At 36.3% G+C, this 14,857-nt stretch overlaps 1 protein-coding gene across 3 annotated transcripts in view; it reads right to left on the minus strand.

Moving 5' to 3' along the window:
* Positions 1-367: 367 nt before the first annotated feature.
* Positions 368-14,857, minus strand: part of LOC139144717 (VWFA and cache domain-containing protein 1-like) — a 51,705-nt gene continuing 37,215 nt past the window's right edge. For all 3 annotated transcript variants that reach the window (XM_070715442.1, XM_070715441.1, XM_070715444.1), the window contains exons 13-26: positions 13,292-13,418; positions 12,489-12,600; positions 7,970-8,051; positions 7,502-7,582; positions 6,949-7,091; positions 5,214-5,395; positions 4,816-4,923; positions 4,084-4,242; positions 3,612-3,807; positions 3,079-3,246; positions 2,554-2,648; positions 2,202-2,324; positions 1,918-1,994; positions 368-1,579 (exon numbers count right to left, since the gene is read on the minus strand). In XM_070715442.1, coding sequence (XP_070571543.1) covers positions 1,308-1,579; positions 1,918-1,994; positions 2,202-2,324; positions 2,554-2,648; positions 3,079-3,246; positions 3,612-3,807; positions 4,084-4,242; positions 4,816-4,923; positions 5,214-5,395; positions 6,949-7,091; positions 7,502-7,582; positions 7,970-8,051; positions 12,489-12,600; positions 13,292-13,418 — 1,925 coding nt within the window. In that variant the 3' untranslated portion in view covers positions 368-1,307. The remainder of the gene's footprint in view (positions 1,580-1,917; positions 1,995-2,201; positions 2,325-2,553; positions 2,649-3,078; positions 3,247-3,611; positions 3,808-4,083; positions 4,243-4,815; positions 4,924-5,213; positions 5,396-6,948; positions 7,092-7,501; positions 7,583-7,969; positions 8,052-12,488; positions 12,601-13,291; positions 13,419-14,857) is intronic.

Genomic DNA, 14,857 nt, shown 5'->3' on the forward strand with positions numbered 1-14,857 from the left:
CAAGTCAAAGTGTAGTACACTGATAAATGATACAATAAAAACAAATTATAAATGTCGATTGAGGGAATGAGGAGGGTTAAAAGAAGAAACGACTAGGAAAACCAAACAAATCTACATATCGGGATACTATTTTTAAGTATTTGAAGATGGTTTGAGGGCAATAAACCCAGCAAAGTTCATAGACGAATCCAGAAGGACATTTGTACTTTAAATTTGATGATCCCAAATTTCGGATGACTAAAGAAATGGATTGAACAAAAGCAGGTACAGCGTTACTAATCAAACAAATCTAACTTTTCTGTACAACATTAGGTATTTGCCACCGTGCACTTCACACAGTTTATCGAATAGATGTGCAATTGAATCATTGTTTAAAAGGCAGACGCAACTTGTTTATTTACAAAGAAACAGAACACTACATAAATGTTTCTGTGCACTTTACAGACGGAACAACTGACTTGTATTAATCGGAAAATGTAACGGGGAACTATTAGGCTCTTGACCTATCACAGTTTTACGAAACATATTATCACATCTTTCTATTAGGTACTGACTAAACGTCTAGCTAAAAAGGTCTCGATAGACGTTCTTCGTTGATTTTCAACAAGTGCTTGATTGAAATTCGTATATAAAGTTCCACTACTTTAAAAATCGATGTGTGTGAGTATTACTATGTTAAAGTTAATGCATTTTATTTACAGGGTCAAGATAAACTATGAACACTCTAAATGTTTTCAATGGCCAGATGAAAATAAACTACTTCTTACTCACTTGTTTCCTTGTCAATATTTACGTAAATGATGCTTAAAACTCACTGAATCCATCCAAGCATGATCTTTCAAAATTATGGATGAGTTATTAACAATGTTTGCCTGGTTACTGTTGACCTATAATTGTTTCGAAGACAATGCATGGTTATAAAAAGTGTCGTAAATTCCTAATCGTGAACAGAGATGGTAAATATATCAACATTAATAAAGCTTACGTTTTGCGCAGAATCAATATTCTAAACAAAATTATCTTCATATATCATTATATTACAAACATTATTTTAAAATCGTGGCCTACTTGGCGATACCATATAAACAAAGGCATTCGTTTTCTTTTGATTATAATTTAATAACATAATACTAATGGGATAATGTGTACCTGTGACGATATATCGAGGTTAATTTTTGTCACTGACGCATCGTGATAGTTTAAGGAAAGCAACTCTGCTGTACACAAATATTTTGCAATTCAGCCCTATTATGTCAAATATATGTAGTCTGGTTACAATTCAGTGTGTTTGAAGTTGCCTACACTTATTAGGCGTATCTTTCTTCCTCGACATCTACGTAAAGTGGGTCGGATTTCACAGGAGCACTTGGCATACCCTGTGCATCGTAAGTATCGTACGATAAATTGACTGTGCCAGAGTTCTTCCTGTTAAATTGCCCTGAGGTTTCGGCAGGTTTCCGTCGATTCCAAAAAGCACCCGTCCTAGCCCTTCTGATGATCACGAAAGCCACTATCAGCAGCAAAACAGTCCCAACCACGGCTGAAGTAATTATGGCGACGTTCTTGTATGAAAAAGATTCTGTCGACAAAAATTATATTAATAGGTTTTCTGGTTATGTGACAAGGCGAAAATGCATATAAATATTTTAACCATATTGGTATATTTAAAATTCATCATGTTCGGTAACATTGCTTGTATAGCAGCATTTACAGATACCTAATTAGCAAGTTTTAAGTCGACGCAGAAATTTTCGTTGTTAACATTATCAGACGTGATTTGCAGTGATCCGTGTGCTTTCATATTTAAATTCGTTATCTTTGTGCTTTGGAGAGCAAACTGCCCTCCCCCGTAAAGATCTTGAGATGGTAAGTACACTTTTAATGCATCGAATAATATTAGCAAAATGCGACACTTACCGGCCGAAGGTGGCGCAAAGGCATCAACACATTTTCCATCGGCCTGCCATATGCAACTGATGAAAGCTTGACATTCACTTAATGTAAAAATGTGAAATATTTTGTTACTTAAACGATGTTCAATGGCCACGACATAACGGGTGTCTGACTAAGCAGAAGACAGAGGGGAATTATTGCACTGGGGAAAAACGTGAGTGAAAGACAAAAGCATGCAGCCAATGGATGTGTTAGACTAACATCTAAATAACAGCATTGCGATCACGTCATTATATAACTTTGCTTACTTCGGAGATGTCTTTCCACTGCAATCTGTCACGTGACATTTTTTCAATCCGTCATACGCATCAGGTTCTTCTATGATTGGTGAGAGTGAAGGGCTCTCTGGAGTGCATGGTGGGTCATCATCACTACAACAAAATAAAAAGGAAATACGTAAATGTTGCCAGTCATCGTGCTGGTTTTCCTGTTCTGAGTATTTCGAAGTGGAGTTCAAACCTCAGAAATTTACGATAATATACAATACTAATAGCATGACACATGCTACAACTGTTCAGTTAATTGAAAGTGAATGAATACCTCAGCGGTATTATCAAGTTTTACTTATGTGTGCAGTAATAAGTATAAAGAAATGCCAACCTTGTAAAAGTAAACTTATCGTTACAGTAATGGTAGTCAGCTTGTGATAGACAGGGACACTCACAGGCATCGATGTCAGTGGTGTGACAGTTTCTCTGTGGAGACAGGATAACAAAAGTATTATTGACCGTCAGTTGTACACCTGCATGTCCTTGGTTACTCTTCAAATCTTATTTAAATCTCATGCAGTTTTCGACGCTTGGATATTTGGTAAGAACAAGTTGTCGGGTATGTTTTGCTTCGACAAACAAACTGACAGGCTAAATGCAGGCTTCTGATTAAGAATTGTTCTCTTCGGCAAAGCTTTATAATCTAATGATAAAATATTATGAGACTACAATCTCGATCGTCAATATATAAGATTGATTGCTATACCATCAGACAAATAATTCATAAGTAATTTTTGTTTATGTCGAAGAGTATTTTATCAGTGTTCAGCTGGTCTCGCGCCAGCCATGTTTTAATGCTTTAGGCGTACAAGAGAACAATTAATGTTACTCGTGCACTTCGTGATTACAGACATACATAGTAACATGGGCATATCACATCGTCTCGGCAACGTGACGAGCTACCAGAGATATCAATAATTCCGAGGAACGCATTGGTTTCTGGGATATGCGTCAGCTGATAACGTTTACACACATCTTCATTGGTCATTTTGTTCACGCTATTTGACCATGCAGACGACTGTGCCTGGAAACAAAGGAAACAAACATATTTATAATGAACGCGAGTACCTATCGTAGGTAAGTCAGCATTTTTTAACAAAAGTTGCACTGATGATATAGGTAAGTCAACATTGTTTTCAATAAAGTTGCATTGATGATTTTTAAGTGGTATAACAACATATCAATTGCTTAAAAGCTTAAAAATGATAACCATGTCGACAAAAGAGACAGTGACAAACATCAAACGATTCGAACTGTAACAAAATGATCGACAAACACAAGATTGCGCCATCGATCAACGGATCAACAGCTGCACTTGTTAATTGTTAAATGTTCACTCAAGTCCGATTAAAATGAGAAAATCCTGTTAAGTGCCTAACTATAACATACCGTGTAATACTTTTGATCTTTCATTTTCTGAAAGTTGACACACATTTCTTTTGTCAACAATCCTTCCATCATGAGATCTTTAGCGACACTTGGTTCTTTCTTGGTGATGTGGAGTGCTTCAATATCAAAATCCCCATCAGAATTCAAGAAGTCTTTGTGGACCACAAGATAACCACTAATGTCCATTACGAAGCACCTGATATGACAAACGATCGTAGCTATAAAAATGTTTATAGCTTGGGCGTAAAGTTTACGCACTTATGCGTCTGTGAAAATAAGTCATGAGATAATAAGACCACATCCACAGATAACGAACATGGATTCCCGCAGTCTATCAAACATGTCAAGACTACTCGGGCACGAGGAACTTTTGACACTTTGCAATGGCCTACCTGACTGATAAAAGATCGGGACCTAGTTTGCTTACTACTTAGAACGCAGGAAAAAGTTAATGAAATATTGACAAACTTACGTGTATCTAGCTTCATTGCACGCCTGATATTTCCGTCCGAGCAAATTGTAAAAATATGCCAGTGTGAAATCCATACCCATGACAGCTATGACGTCATCGACTGTGGAAGAAACTTGTGTGACGTCATCAGATGTGGTAGATTCTTCTGTGTTGGTGGTCCTTCAGGTGTTGAAAAACAGCATGATGAGAGGTGAATGCCATTTCAAAAGTGACTGTCTTTTGTAGTAATTTGTGCCATTATTCATAACGCTCTGCTTGTAACATCGAGCACTGTAATTTCCGTATACTTCGATCCCAATAAAAGTTCAAGATTTTGAACGAACTACAGAGCAATGGAATATATTTAATTTAAATGACTTTCCGAATGTTAGATCAAAAACACTGTACAAACATAAAGGTCAAAGACGGTCTCCACAGCTATTCCGTAGTAAGCCCTACCATTGGCAGAACGAACTCAAAGAATATAAAATGTTTCTGTCTGAATAATGTATATGAAAGCTTACGTTTTAGAAAACCAAATATGGGATGCTCATTGATTTTTCTCAATAAAAAGGAACCTGATGTTTCCTTAAAAGATTTGAAACACAGGTATTTACAGTAAGCTTGAATTCAAAGTTAGTTTCATTGAATTATCTTCTCTGATGCAAATATTTGCTTATTGTTCGCAAGTATTTACGAAAAATTCTGTCTTTCGTTCGTTTGGTAATGCAAGAGTATCATAGATATACTAACCTATGAACTAGTGCCTTGCTGAGAGTAATGACGTAGCCGACTCCACTTGCAGCTGCGTAGGGCGCCGAAAGGGTCAACATACCCGGGTTGACTTTTGATCTGGCGTACCTGCAATGACAATTGAAAGTCTCAGTGACATACATAAAGGTATCAGAAAGATTCTGTGTACATGTTTTCCATCAAATATATCATGCCACCAGTTTTATTAATCACCATCTGCAAAATGTATATTTTCAAGAATTGAACGTCCGACACTCAAAGTTTGAAGGCTCGCCACTGATAAGCCTGTAAATAAATAAGAGCGTGCATAATCCGAATAAATTTGTTTTAAAGTAAGCATAATTCTTTATCTAGCATGTTAAAAGTATCAATATAAACTGAATAATTTATCTGCTCACCAAGGTCGCACGGTGGGATCGTACAAGTTATTCAAACGAACGCCAGGAAATTCACGGAACACGCCGTTTTCCGTGCCAATATAACGGAACACTGTGTAGTCTTCGTACCCAGTGTCATCCTTTTGCCAGAGTTCGTCGACCTTTGCAGTTGCTCTCACCATTGCTTTGATGTCATATGGATCCTGTTGAACAAGTCATTTTACTGTTTACGTCACCGTGCCCTTAGGCAAACAACTAATTGCATTCATTACGTCAAAACATTTAATCGCTATAAGAGTTACTTAAAGGTAGCACAGTTTATATGGTGTCAAATTTTCGTATACTCGAGTACGTTAAGGCGAGGCTCGAGAAATTTCTTATGAATATGCAAATTTGCACTAATAAATATTCATGTTTCCCTGAGCGCGCGCGCTCAGCTTGATTCAACCGGGTCGCGGACGTGTATGGTGTGCGAGTACTCGCGAGTGTAGCCTTCGAGGCTTCAGCTCATGTGGGCAAAAGACCCAAACGGGAGATTTGGAACGGCTATTTATGTCAGCCAACTTCACCGTTTCGGTCTTTGGCATATCAAGAGCATATCGAAATGAACGCAGTTTGACGAAGGATATTGTGGCTACGCCATCATGGTTGCCGCCCGGGGTTGCCGCCATCAGCACATGTTGATCCCTGATGTGGCCCACCACTTGTTTTCGCCATCATTCATCAAGGACAGACAGGAGTGTTTTGCAACTACTGGTTGTCACTACTCACGATATGTACCAAAAAAATGTCAGAAACAAAAGCGAGGTTGAGTATTTTATCGATCTCCAGAACTGCTCTCGCACCGACGCGTCGCGATCGCTGAATGCGTACGGTGCTGAAATGGACGCGACCGCCTCGTTACTAGGATACAGTCAGCTGTCTCTACCCATAAAGCATTGTATGTGGTCCCTGGATGGGCTTCCCCAGGGGCCTGCATAGGGATTCCCCGGGCCGGCTAGAGTCCAAAATTACGACAAGAAAATTGCCAAAATCCAGCTGCTAAACTTGTTATTTTTTTACATCGCTGATTTGAATATATATTGACATGTTTGTCATTATCATGCTGGCAATTCTTTATCCCAGAAAGCAAGTGCAGGCACAGTTTGACCCCAATTACGCTCGTACTGGAGGTCGTCCGTCAAGGGTCAGCTGATATTTTGTGGCGAGTCATTAATACGGGGGCGAAATTTCTTACAGTATAGGTCGCACTAGTGATGGAAAGTGAGGTCAACGCGGACAGTGTGGTTATTTACAGGATATGGGGGAGTCTACCGGCTGGATTCTGTGCTCGAACAGACCATACCATTTTCGAACCAAAAATACCGTTATTTAGTGAAATAAATTATTATTTCCGGGATTTTATCAACATAATACTATTTTGCGGAGTCGTTTTTTTATAAAATACATATACAAAGTTTGACTAATACGGAAGGATGTGCCGATTTAGCCAGTAAAACCGAAACGCACTCGTCGATAGAGGGCGCCCTTGCGGGAGCCGTGCCTTAACATACTCGAGTAGCAAAGAATTCAATTCATAAATCATTGATTAAAGCCTTTTGACACATGAAAAATTATTGAGTAAAACCTATCATGTCATTTATTTAATATGTAATTATGTTTTTTCCGTTAAAATTCGTTAGTATATAAGTAAATACTGCACACAATCGAGTTTTTAAAATGATCAAAATCTCCATCTAAACAAATCGTATCTGACCTTAAAATGTTGGTTCGGAACATTGCCACTTGCATCATTGATGAAGTCCGCATATGATTGAACTGTGTCGGCGTCTTCTTCGGATTCAAGGTAGTTCAACGGATCCGAAAACACATTTGGAGCAAATTTTACGACAGACTTGGCTTTAAGAGAAATATTAGAGTAAGCCTTGATAACATCTGCTATCAAGGAACTAAAAAACCCAGTGACAGCTAAAAATTCTAATCAATATACGTTTTCTACATCGTAGTTACATCACAGCGAATGATATATACAGTTTTGCGTTACCTCTGTTATCTATGAATTACATATACACTTCCTAAGTTAATAATGAAAGTTATATTTAATTTAATTTATACCTTTACAGCAACCAGGAGATGTTACAGTAATTGAAAAAGGCCGCGACGAGTGTAAAAATACTGTATCGAATGCTCTGATATTATAACTAAGATTATGTCTCCATGGTAACATTGTAACCGCCGTTAATTAATAAAGCACGTTTTCTACCGCGTACACTGCTGCATTCTCTATAATGTAAAATAATGTAACATACCTGTTGTTGCATGTCTGTTGAAGTGCCTACACGAAGATGAAGGTTGTACGAGGTCAATCCTGTGGTATAAGAAGTCTTCGCCTGAAATTTCACAGAGAATTATCCAGTAAATACTTGAAACCGGGATTGTTGCATTCATTTGCAGATCAAATTTGGGAAATTAAATATTTCTCCCTTATCTATTAATTTATATCTTCATAAACTTCATGATATGGACAAATTTAAATGTAATAATACTATTTATGTCTCATATTTGACAACACATTTAATACCCTCGCTTCCCCTTCTCAGTCTTTCTTACGATGCTTTCTTGTAACCCTCTAAGAATTCAAATTCATTCCTATAAGGTTGAGGAAACCCATTTTTATAAGAGATCACATGGTCCTATCATGATGATGTGCATAACTACAAGATGTCATAATTGACACGATTCCGAAAGAGCCATGATAATAAATTGCTTTTCTTTACCTGATGTTGGCAGTCGTTCAAGAGAAAGCTGGTAGTCATCTACAGCAATGACGAAGCATACAACGTATGGAGATCCACTGACCTTAAATAAAGGGGAACGGGGAAGTAAAGTTTTCGTCATACCGTCGTTCTAATGCACAGATGCATCATACACAACCACCGAAATAGGTGACAGTGCTGAGACACGCCGATATATGATTCATCAACAAACAAATTTGCTCTCAGGAAGATTGTTTGAAAATATAACATTCATAAATGTAATAATCTCCACAAATGTAACATCAACCATAGAGGGCACTCATAAATGTAATACTACCCATAATTGTAACAAAAATTAACAATAAGTGTAATAAAAACAACGACCACAATTGTCATAAATGGTAACCATAAATGTAATAAAAAATCACCCATAAAGGTAATACTTGTCAACCATAAATGTAATACATCTATTTTGTCAACGCAATTGAGGAATTAGCCCTTAAATATTTATCTTTGTAATAAGCAACTCTACACATTATTCATATCTTAATTGTTTGTGATTAGTGCGTTTGTATATTTGAAAGTGTATTTTACGTTTCCCTATTTTGTGCACAAAACTGATTGGCCATGGCGAGACATAGCTGTAATCTGAGTGTCAGTGCAGTCTATACTCTAGAGTGGAGGAGACTGTATAACACTACGATCCTTTAACGCCGTTTTTTCCCGAAATTTGCCGTACTTTCCTAATCAGTCACCTCGAATTCATCTTCAGTGGATAAATTGTATGAAATAACCGATAGATTTTCTGTATTCCTATGTTGTTCAACTTGATGTTTGTTCCTTCACCGGGGATGTTAGGATGTCTTATTTTGTTAGACTGCGTTCAAGGTAGTGTTCGTATTGTTTTTACTAGATTTAAATATGGATATATGTTCTCGTCAACATGTTTTGTGTCGTAAGTTTCTATTATAAGGTTGTATATGTCTCTGTTATTTGTTCTAAGTCATCTGTCATAAACTTTGCGTAGTAACACTCAGTCTGGTTGACGGTTATTTTTACGCTTCCTTATTGTGTAATTATCAGTTTCTAAAACTACTGTTTCACTTCCATTATCTAACGGTTTGATCGGTACCTTGCCGTTCTCTGAGAGTGTTCTCAAAGTTTTCTATTCTGTGTTTCGGAAAGGAAACCTAGCTTCAGGAAAGCTTATTAAAGTAATTAAAGCTTATTAAAGTTATTATTTACTCAGGGCGTTGATAAACAAATGATCACATATATTTATTTATTTATTTATTTATTTATTTATTATTTATTTATTTATTTATTTATTTATTTATTTATTTGAATCAGGCTCTAGGCCCATAGAAAAATACCATAAAATAAAGAAAAATAACAGATACACACAAACAATCATCTATACAGAAGAAAAAACAACTTCAGTATAAAATAGTTCTCCAGTGCCTGCACTGTAGTGAGTCAATATATGTACAAGCATAAATAGTCTTAATATAAGAATTCTGAGATCTCTTAATTCTGTTCATAAAGTTAAAAATGTTTTTACGCAGTAACTCGCCAAAAGACAAAACATCATAGACAACAAACATGGTACTAATACTACAACGTCTTGACAGATTAAAAAGTCGTCTGAAACAATCATTATACGCCACTCGAATTTTCGTCAGAGAGCGCTTTGTAAAGGTGGACAAAGCTGGCAGCAGTATAAATTTGAGCAAAATGATTTAAATAATCTGGTTTTCACCTGTATAGAACAGTAAGCAAACTTCCTGAAAAGAAAGTTACCACGAATATACAATAGCCGCATTTGTCTTTTAATGTCATCGTCATCGTTGAAAGAGCTAATTATAAAAACACCCAAATACTTGTACGAGTGGACAAAAGAAAGCTTCATACCACTAAGACAGATTTCAGGCATATTGATAAGTTTAAAACTATTGGGCATTACAATCATACATACAGTTTTCTTTTGATTATAAATGATATCATGTTCAGCACCGTAAACCTCACAAATACGAATAAGTTTTTGCAGGCCCTTGCTTGTCGGGCAAAAGATAACTAAATCATCAGCGTAACAAATATGATTAAGTCTTCTACCACAAAAAGACAGCCAGCATTACAACTGGATAAACTATAGCTAAGTTCATCAATGTAAACATTGAAGAAAAGTGGCGAGAGAATGCCCCCTTGACGAACACCGTTTAAAACATTAAATGCAGTAGATAATGTAGATCCCCACCTAACGCACACTTGTTGAAATCTATACCAAAAAACAATCAGTCGTACGAATATTTCAGGAACTCCTCTCGATAAAAGCTTCTGAAAAAGTGTCCAATGATTGACACGGTCGAACGCCTTAGAGGCATCCATAAAACATAAAAACATGGGAGTTTTATGTGTCTTATAAAACTGAATAACTTCCTTTAAGAGATAAATACATTGATCTGTAGAGTGTTTAGCCTTAAAACCAAACTGGTTATCTGATGTATATAAATATGACTCGATATAAGTTAACAAGACATTTTCAAAAATCTTAGAAAATACAGATGACAACGCAATGGGTCGATAATTGCCCTTGTCAGCTATATCACCGGCCTTATCTTTGATAATAGGCACCAAAACAGTAGAATCATAATAGAAGGTAAATAACCATGTAACAGACAAGCATTGAAAATAATAGTCAGAAGTACAGCAAGTCTATGACTAGAATACAGTATATGTTCAGATGAAATACCATCAGGACCGCAAGCTTTACTCTTTTCCAACTTACTGACAGCATTCCTAATATAATTAACAGAAAACATTTTATGGGAGTCATTGAGCTGAATATTCGACAATTGTTCTTCAACAAATGACTTATTTCTCTCTGTCTTAACAGAAGAGTACAAATCTTTAAAATGGCTATACCACATGTTAGCTATGTCTTTATGTCCCGTAGCTCCCCCGACTGTATTGGCAAGAGGCACCCGACTAGACGCTTGTTGTTCTACATGTTTCCAGAATTGAATGTCGTTCTTATTGATTAAATCTGAAGCAAGAGCATCTGCTCTAGTTGTACGCTCATTGTTTTTACACCAACGCAGAGCATATTTAAAATGGGCTCTGGTAGTCTGCATCCTGCGAAATATATGACCTTGCTTAGGCTTTGAAAAGCTCATCCAGAGTTTAAAAGCAAATCTAGCTTCATCATGGGCAGTCTTAACAAATTCATTCCATCCAGGAATATTAAAATTTATCTTTGTTTTCGAATGAGGAATATTCATCTCAGCTGCCTGAGAGAGACTCTGTACAACATTGCTATACAGCAAATCAATATCATTATGATGGTTGGTATTGTTACAATTAACATCAGTACAATGTAAAAGATGGGAAGGTATGACAAGTTCGTTAAGCAAATCATCACAATTTAAGCGATATGCTTCAATATGGTGTTCCTTGGCAAGATGCCATTTACAGCAACTTACATGATTGTCAGAATCAAGATCAAAATGCGGGAGGCTACCAGTATTGATAGAAATACACAGAGGAAAATGGTCCGAAGTATGAAAATCATGAAGAATGGAAATATTAGAAATGGCATTGTGACCCTGAAAAGTTGATAAACAGTGATCAAGCCAGGATGTGGTGGCATGCGAATCACTGAAATAAGTGAAATGGTCTCCAACATCTAAAAGCTTAACATCTGAAAGTACATAATTATGATCAGTACAAAAAGACTTGAGTTCATTACCAAAAGAGCTGTTTTTGTTAACACAAGCATTCCAGTCTCCCACAATATATGCACATGGGGTATTACATTCAGTAACTATAGAATGCACAAGTCCAAGATGACTTAAAAAGCATTCATAGTTTTCATTATTACTTCTATCATCACATGGCATGTATACATTAAGAATAATTAATTTTTGATCATTGCATTCAAACAGCACACCCATAATCCTATCAGTTTCATTATCAAATTTCAAAATTTTAATAGCATTTCCAAAATCCTTTCTCCACAAGATACCAAGGCCGCCATGGGGGCGTCCAATAAGAATTTATTTATCAACAGGCATGGCTGAAATACCATCAGCATAAAAACGTCATTAATATTCCTAAGAAAATGAGTTCATCGGCAGCTAACCAAGTCTCTTGAAGTAAAACAATATCATTAGAATTACATGAATAATTTGATTTCGTTAACAGACGTTTTCACATTTTTACAATTAAAACTTGCAATGTTAAGGCCTCCGATCATGACTGTAGTAAGAAAACGTAATCGAGCACAGACAAAAAGACACTAGACGTTACTCAATCAAAATAATAGATATACATCTATAGTTGAGTTTTATTACATATATGGTTAATTTGTTTATTAAACTTGTGGTTGCGGGTTATTATATTAATTGCTGACTGTTTTATTGCATTTGTGGTTGATTTTATTACAATTTTGGGTGAGATTACATTTGTGGAGATTATAACATTTGCTTTAAACTCCTAGCTTCACAATCAGTTAAATCTACGGATTAACGTACTAAAAACTTACTTTTCGCCAATGATAAGTAGAATTAACCGATCTGGTTAGGACACCTTCTGTGATCGAATTTCCACGTGGTAGTGTTCGTTTCGACATGAACGTTGCTTCTCCCGAATCTTGTCTACAAGAAAATGGCATACGAAACGATGAAGTTTTGAAACCTCCACCACCGCAGTGTGTCAGCTATAAACAATAAAGTGGTTCCAGGAATCCTGAGGTAAATTGTACAGTCTTATCATGTATGATACCCTTACATTTTGAAGATAGTTACAATTTGCAAAACGCCCCTAGGTTTTGTAGCACGCTATGATCAACTAAATGTTACCGGGGCATAAGCTTTCAAAGACGTATAGTCTCCTACATCTGATGAAGGAGACTACACGTCTTTGAAAGTATATGCTCCGGTACCATTTAGTTGATCGTAGCATGCTCCCAAACCGTTGAATTGGCTATATTGTATCTTGTCAACACGGCTACACTTCGTTTTGTCAATTTGCAGAAGAAGTATATAATTTCGTTATAGCACTAACGTTCTGATTTCAAAACCTTCAAACGCCTTCTATTGGCCTTCTCTCTCAACATGAAATCTCCTGGCCAATAATCCCGAACTCTTACACGTTGCTTGTCTTACGAGCGTTCGTAATGTAAGTATGGTTTCGTGGAGCAACTGACAGTAAATATCTCCTGTCCGCATTTGCTAACATGTCTGCCAGCTGGTACGATAAGAAAATGTCCAAGGAAACTGCATACGCAATCTGGTTAACATAACACAGTCAAATCGTAATAATTTTACAAGCTGTCGAATAACTGACCTTGATGAATTATGCAATACGAGGTTAACAAAATCATCATCGCGTTCTAATGTTGTCACATGGACATACACTGGATCATCTTCAATGTTCACTGGCGCTGGCAACAATGGATGTAATAACGTCCGACCTTGAAATACACAGAGTTCAAATATTCACAATCATTTATCAATTGTATTGTGACCAAAAAATGGAATAGAAACACGTCTCTAGCAACTGTACTCTTAAACTTTAGTTCTCTCTCTAATTAAGTACGACACTGGACTGACAACAAATTACACAATGCTACTTTGTAATCTATGTCTAGACATGTGAACAAGCCATACAAAGCAATGCAAACTTGACTATGTCAACCAATAATTCACACAATGCACGGGAAATCGAAAGATTTCTGGAGTAATGCCTGTCTGATAATTTAATATTCTGCTAAATTATGATATCATAATCCCGTTAGTTGCATTAAACTACATGGGGGGATCTTGATTGTGTGATGGGCATGGTTCGGGTCAAAGCTTAAACTGTAGTGTCAAGTTATAATTCATAGGGTAAAAATAACTATCTGCCAGGAGATCACTTTCAGAAGTAGGGTTGGAAAGCAGGTAAATGTTAGTATGTGCAAATATACCTTGGTGCATTTACGAAATTACGAAATAAAACTTTGAACAAAAAATCGTTTTGCTTTTCATTAGTGGTTTTTCGGTATGCACCTTTATGAACATATACCGTGGCCAAACAACCCAGGTCATGGTCAGTTAACATTCATTTTATTAAAATATCCGCGAACAGTTAATAATTTGTTTAATGTGCAAGCGCCTCGGGCGCTGGTATTCAGACTCTGAAACTTTTTCAATTCTTTTGTGATCTACCACTTGTAGGGTTCATTTTAAAGCTCTGGGCATAAAAAAACTTTTCAACGTATTAAATTTTAAAAAAACGAAAGGTTTACTTTTTCCCCATAGAGTTAATGCAGGGGTAGCGGCCATTTTGAATTCAAAATATCGGTATATCTTGGGTAAATTAATTTTTACATGGTAACCCGAGAATTTCATTCGTGAGTTTGAAAGAGAATGGCTAACATGTTCCTCTAGGAAAGTTTGAGCAAAAGTTATAATAAGTCTTTAACTTTCGAGACGTTAAAGAAACTGAGATGAAATTAAGCACTGCCATTGTTGACAACACAATTTATTGTCCTCTCGAGGCAAGTATTTTTATCAAGAAGTTTCAAAGAGCTCTGACACTCAGTAAGAAGAGCAATCGTGTTTGATATTAAAAGTATTAGGAGAAACCGTTTTATTGCACTAAGGTACTGAGATAGAGTCCGTGACTTGATTTTTTTTTTTTTTTAATAAAGCAAACTGTGGATTTAGCAGCTTTGTATTTGTATAGAGTGGTTTTACTTAAAACACATTTCAGCCTTATCATACTTAAATCAATATAAAAATATATATCTCATCAGAGATTTTATCTTTGCTCTTTCCTTATAAAAACCTATGAAAATCGACTCAAGGAGTTAGCATTTCCCTACCTATACTTCTGAAAAAAAGAATTTCAGTGGCATAAAAGTAAGTT

Source organism: Ptychodera flava, chromosome 12 (assembly GCF_041260155.1).
Source record: "Ptychodera flava strain L36383 chromosome 12, AS_Pfla_20210202, whole genome shotgun sequence".
NCBI classification, from domain to species: Eukaryota; Metazoa; Hemichordata; class Enteropneusta; family Ptychoderidae; genus Ptychodera; species Ptychodera flava.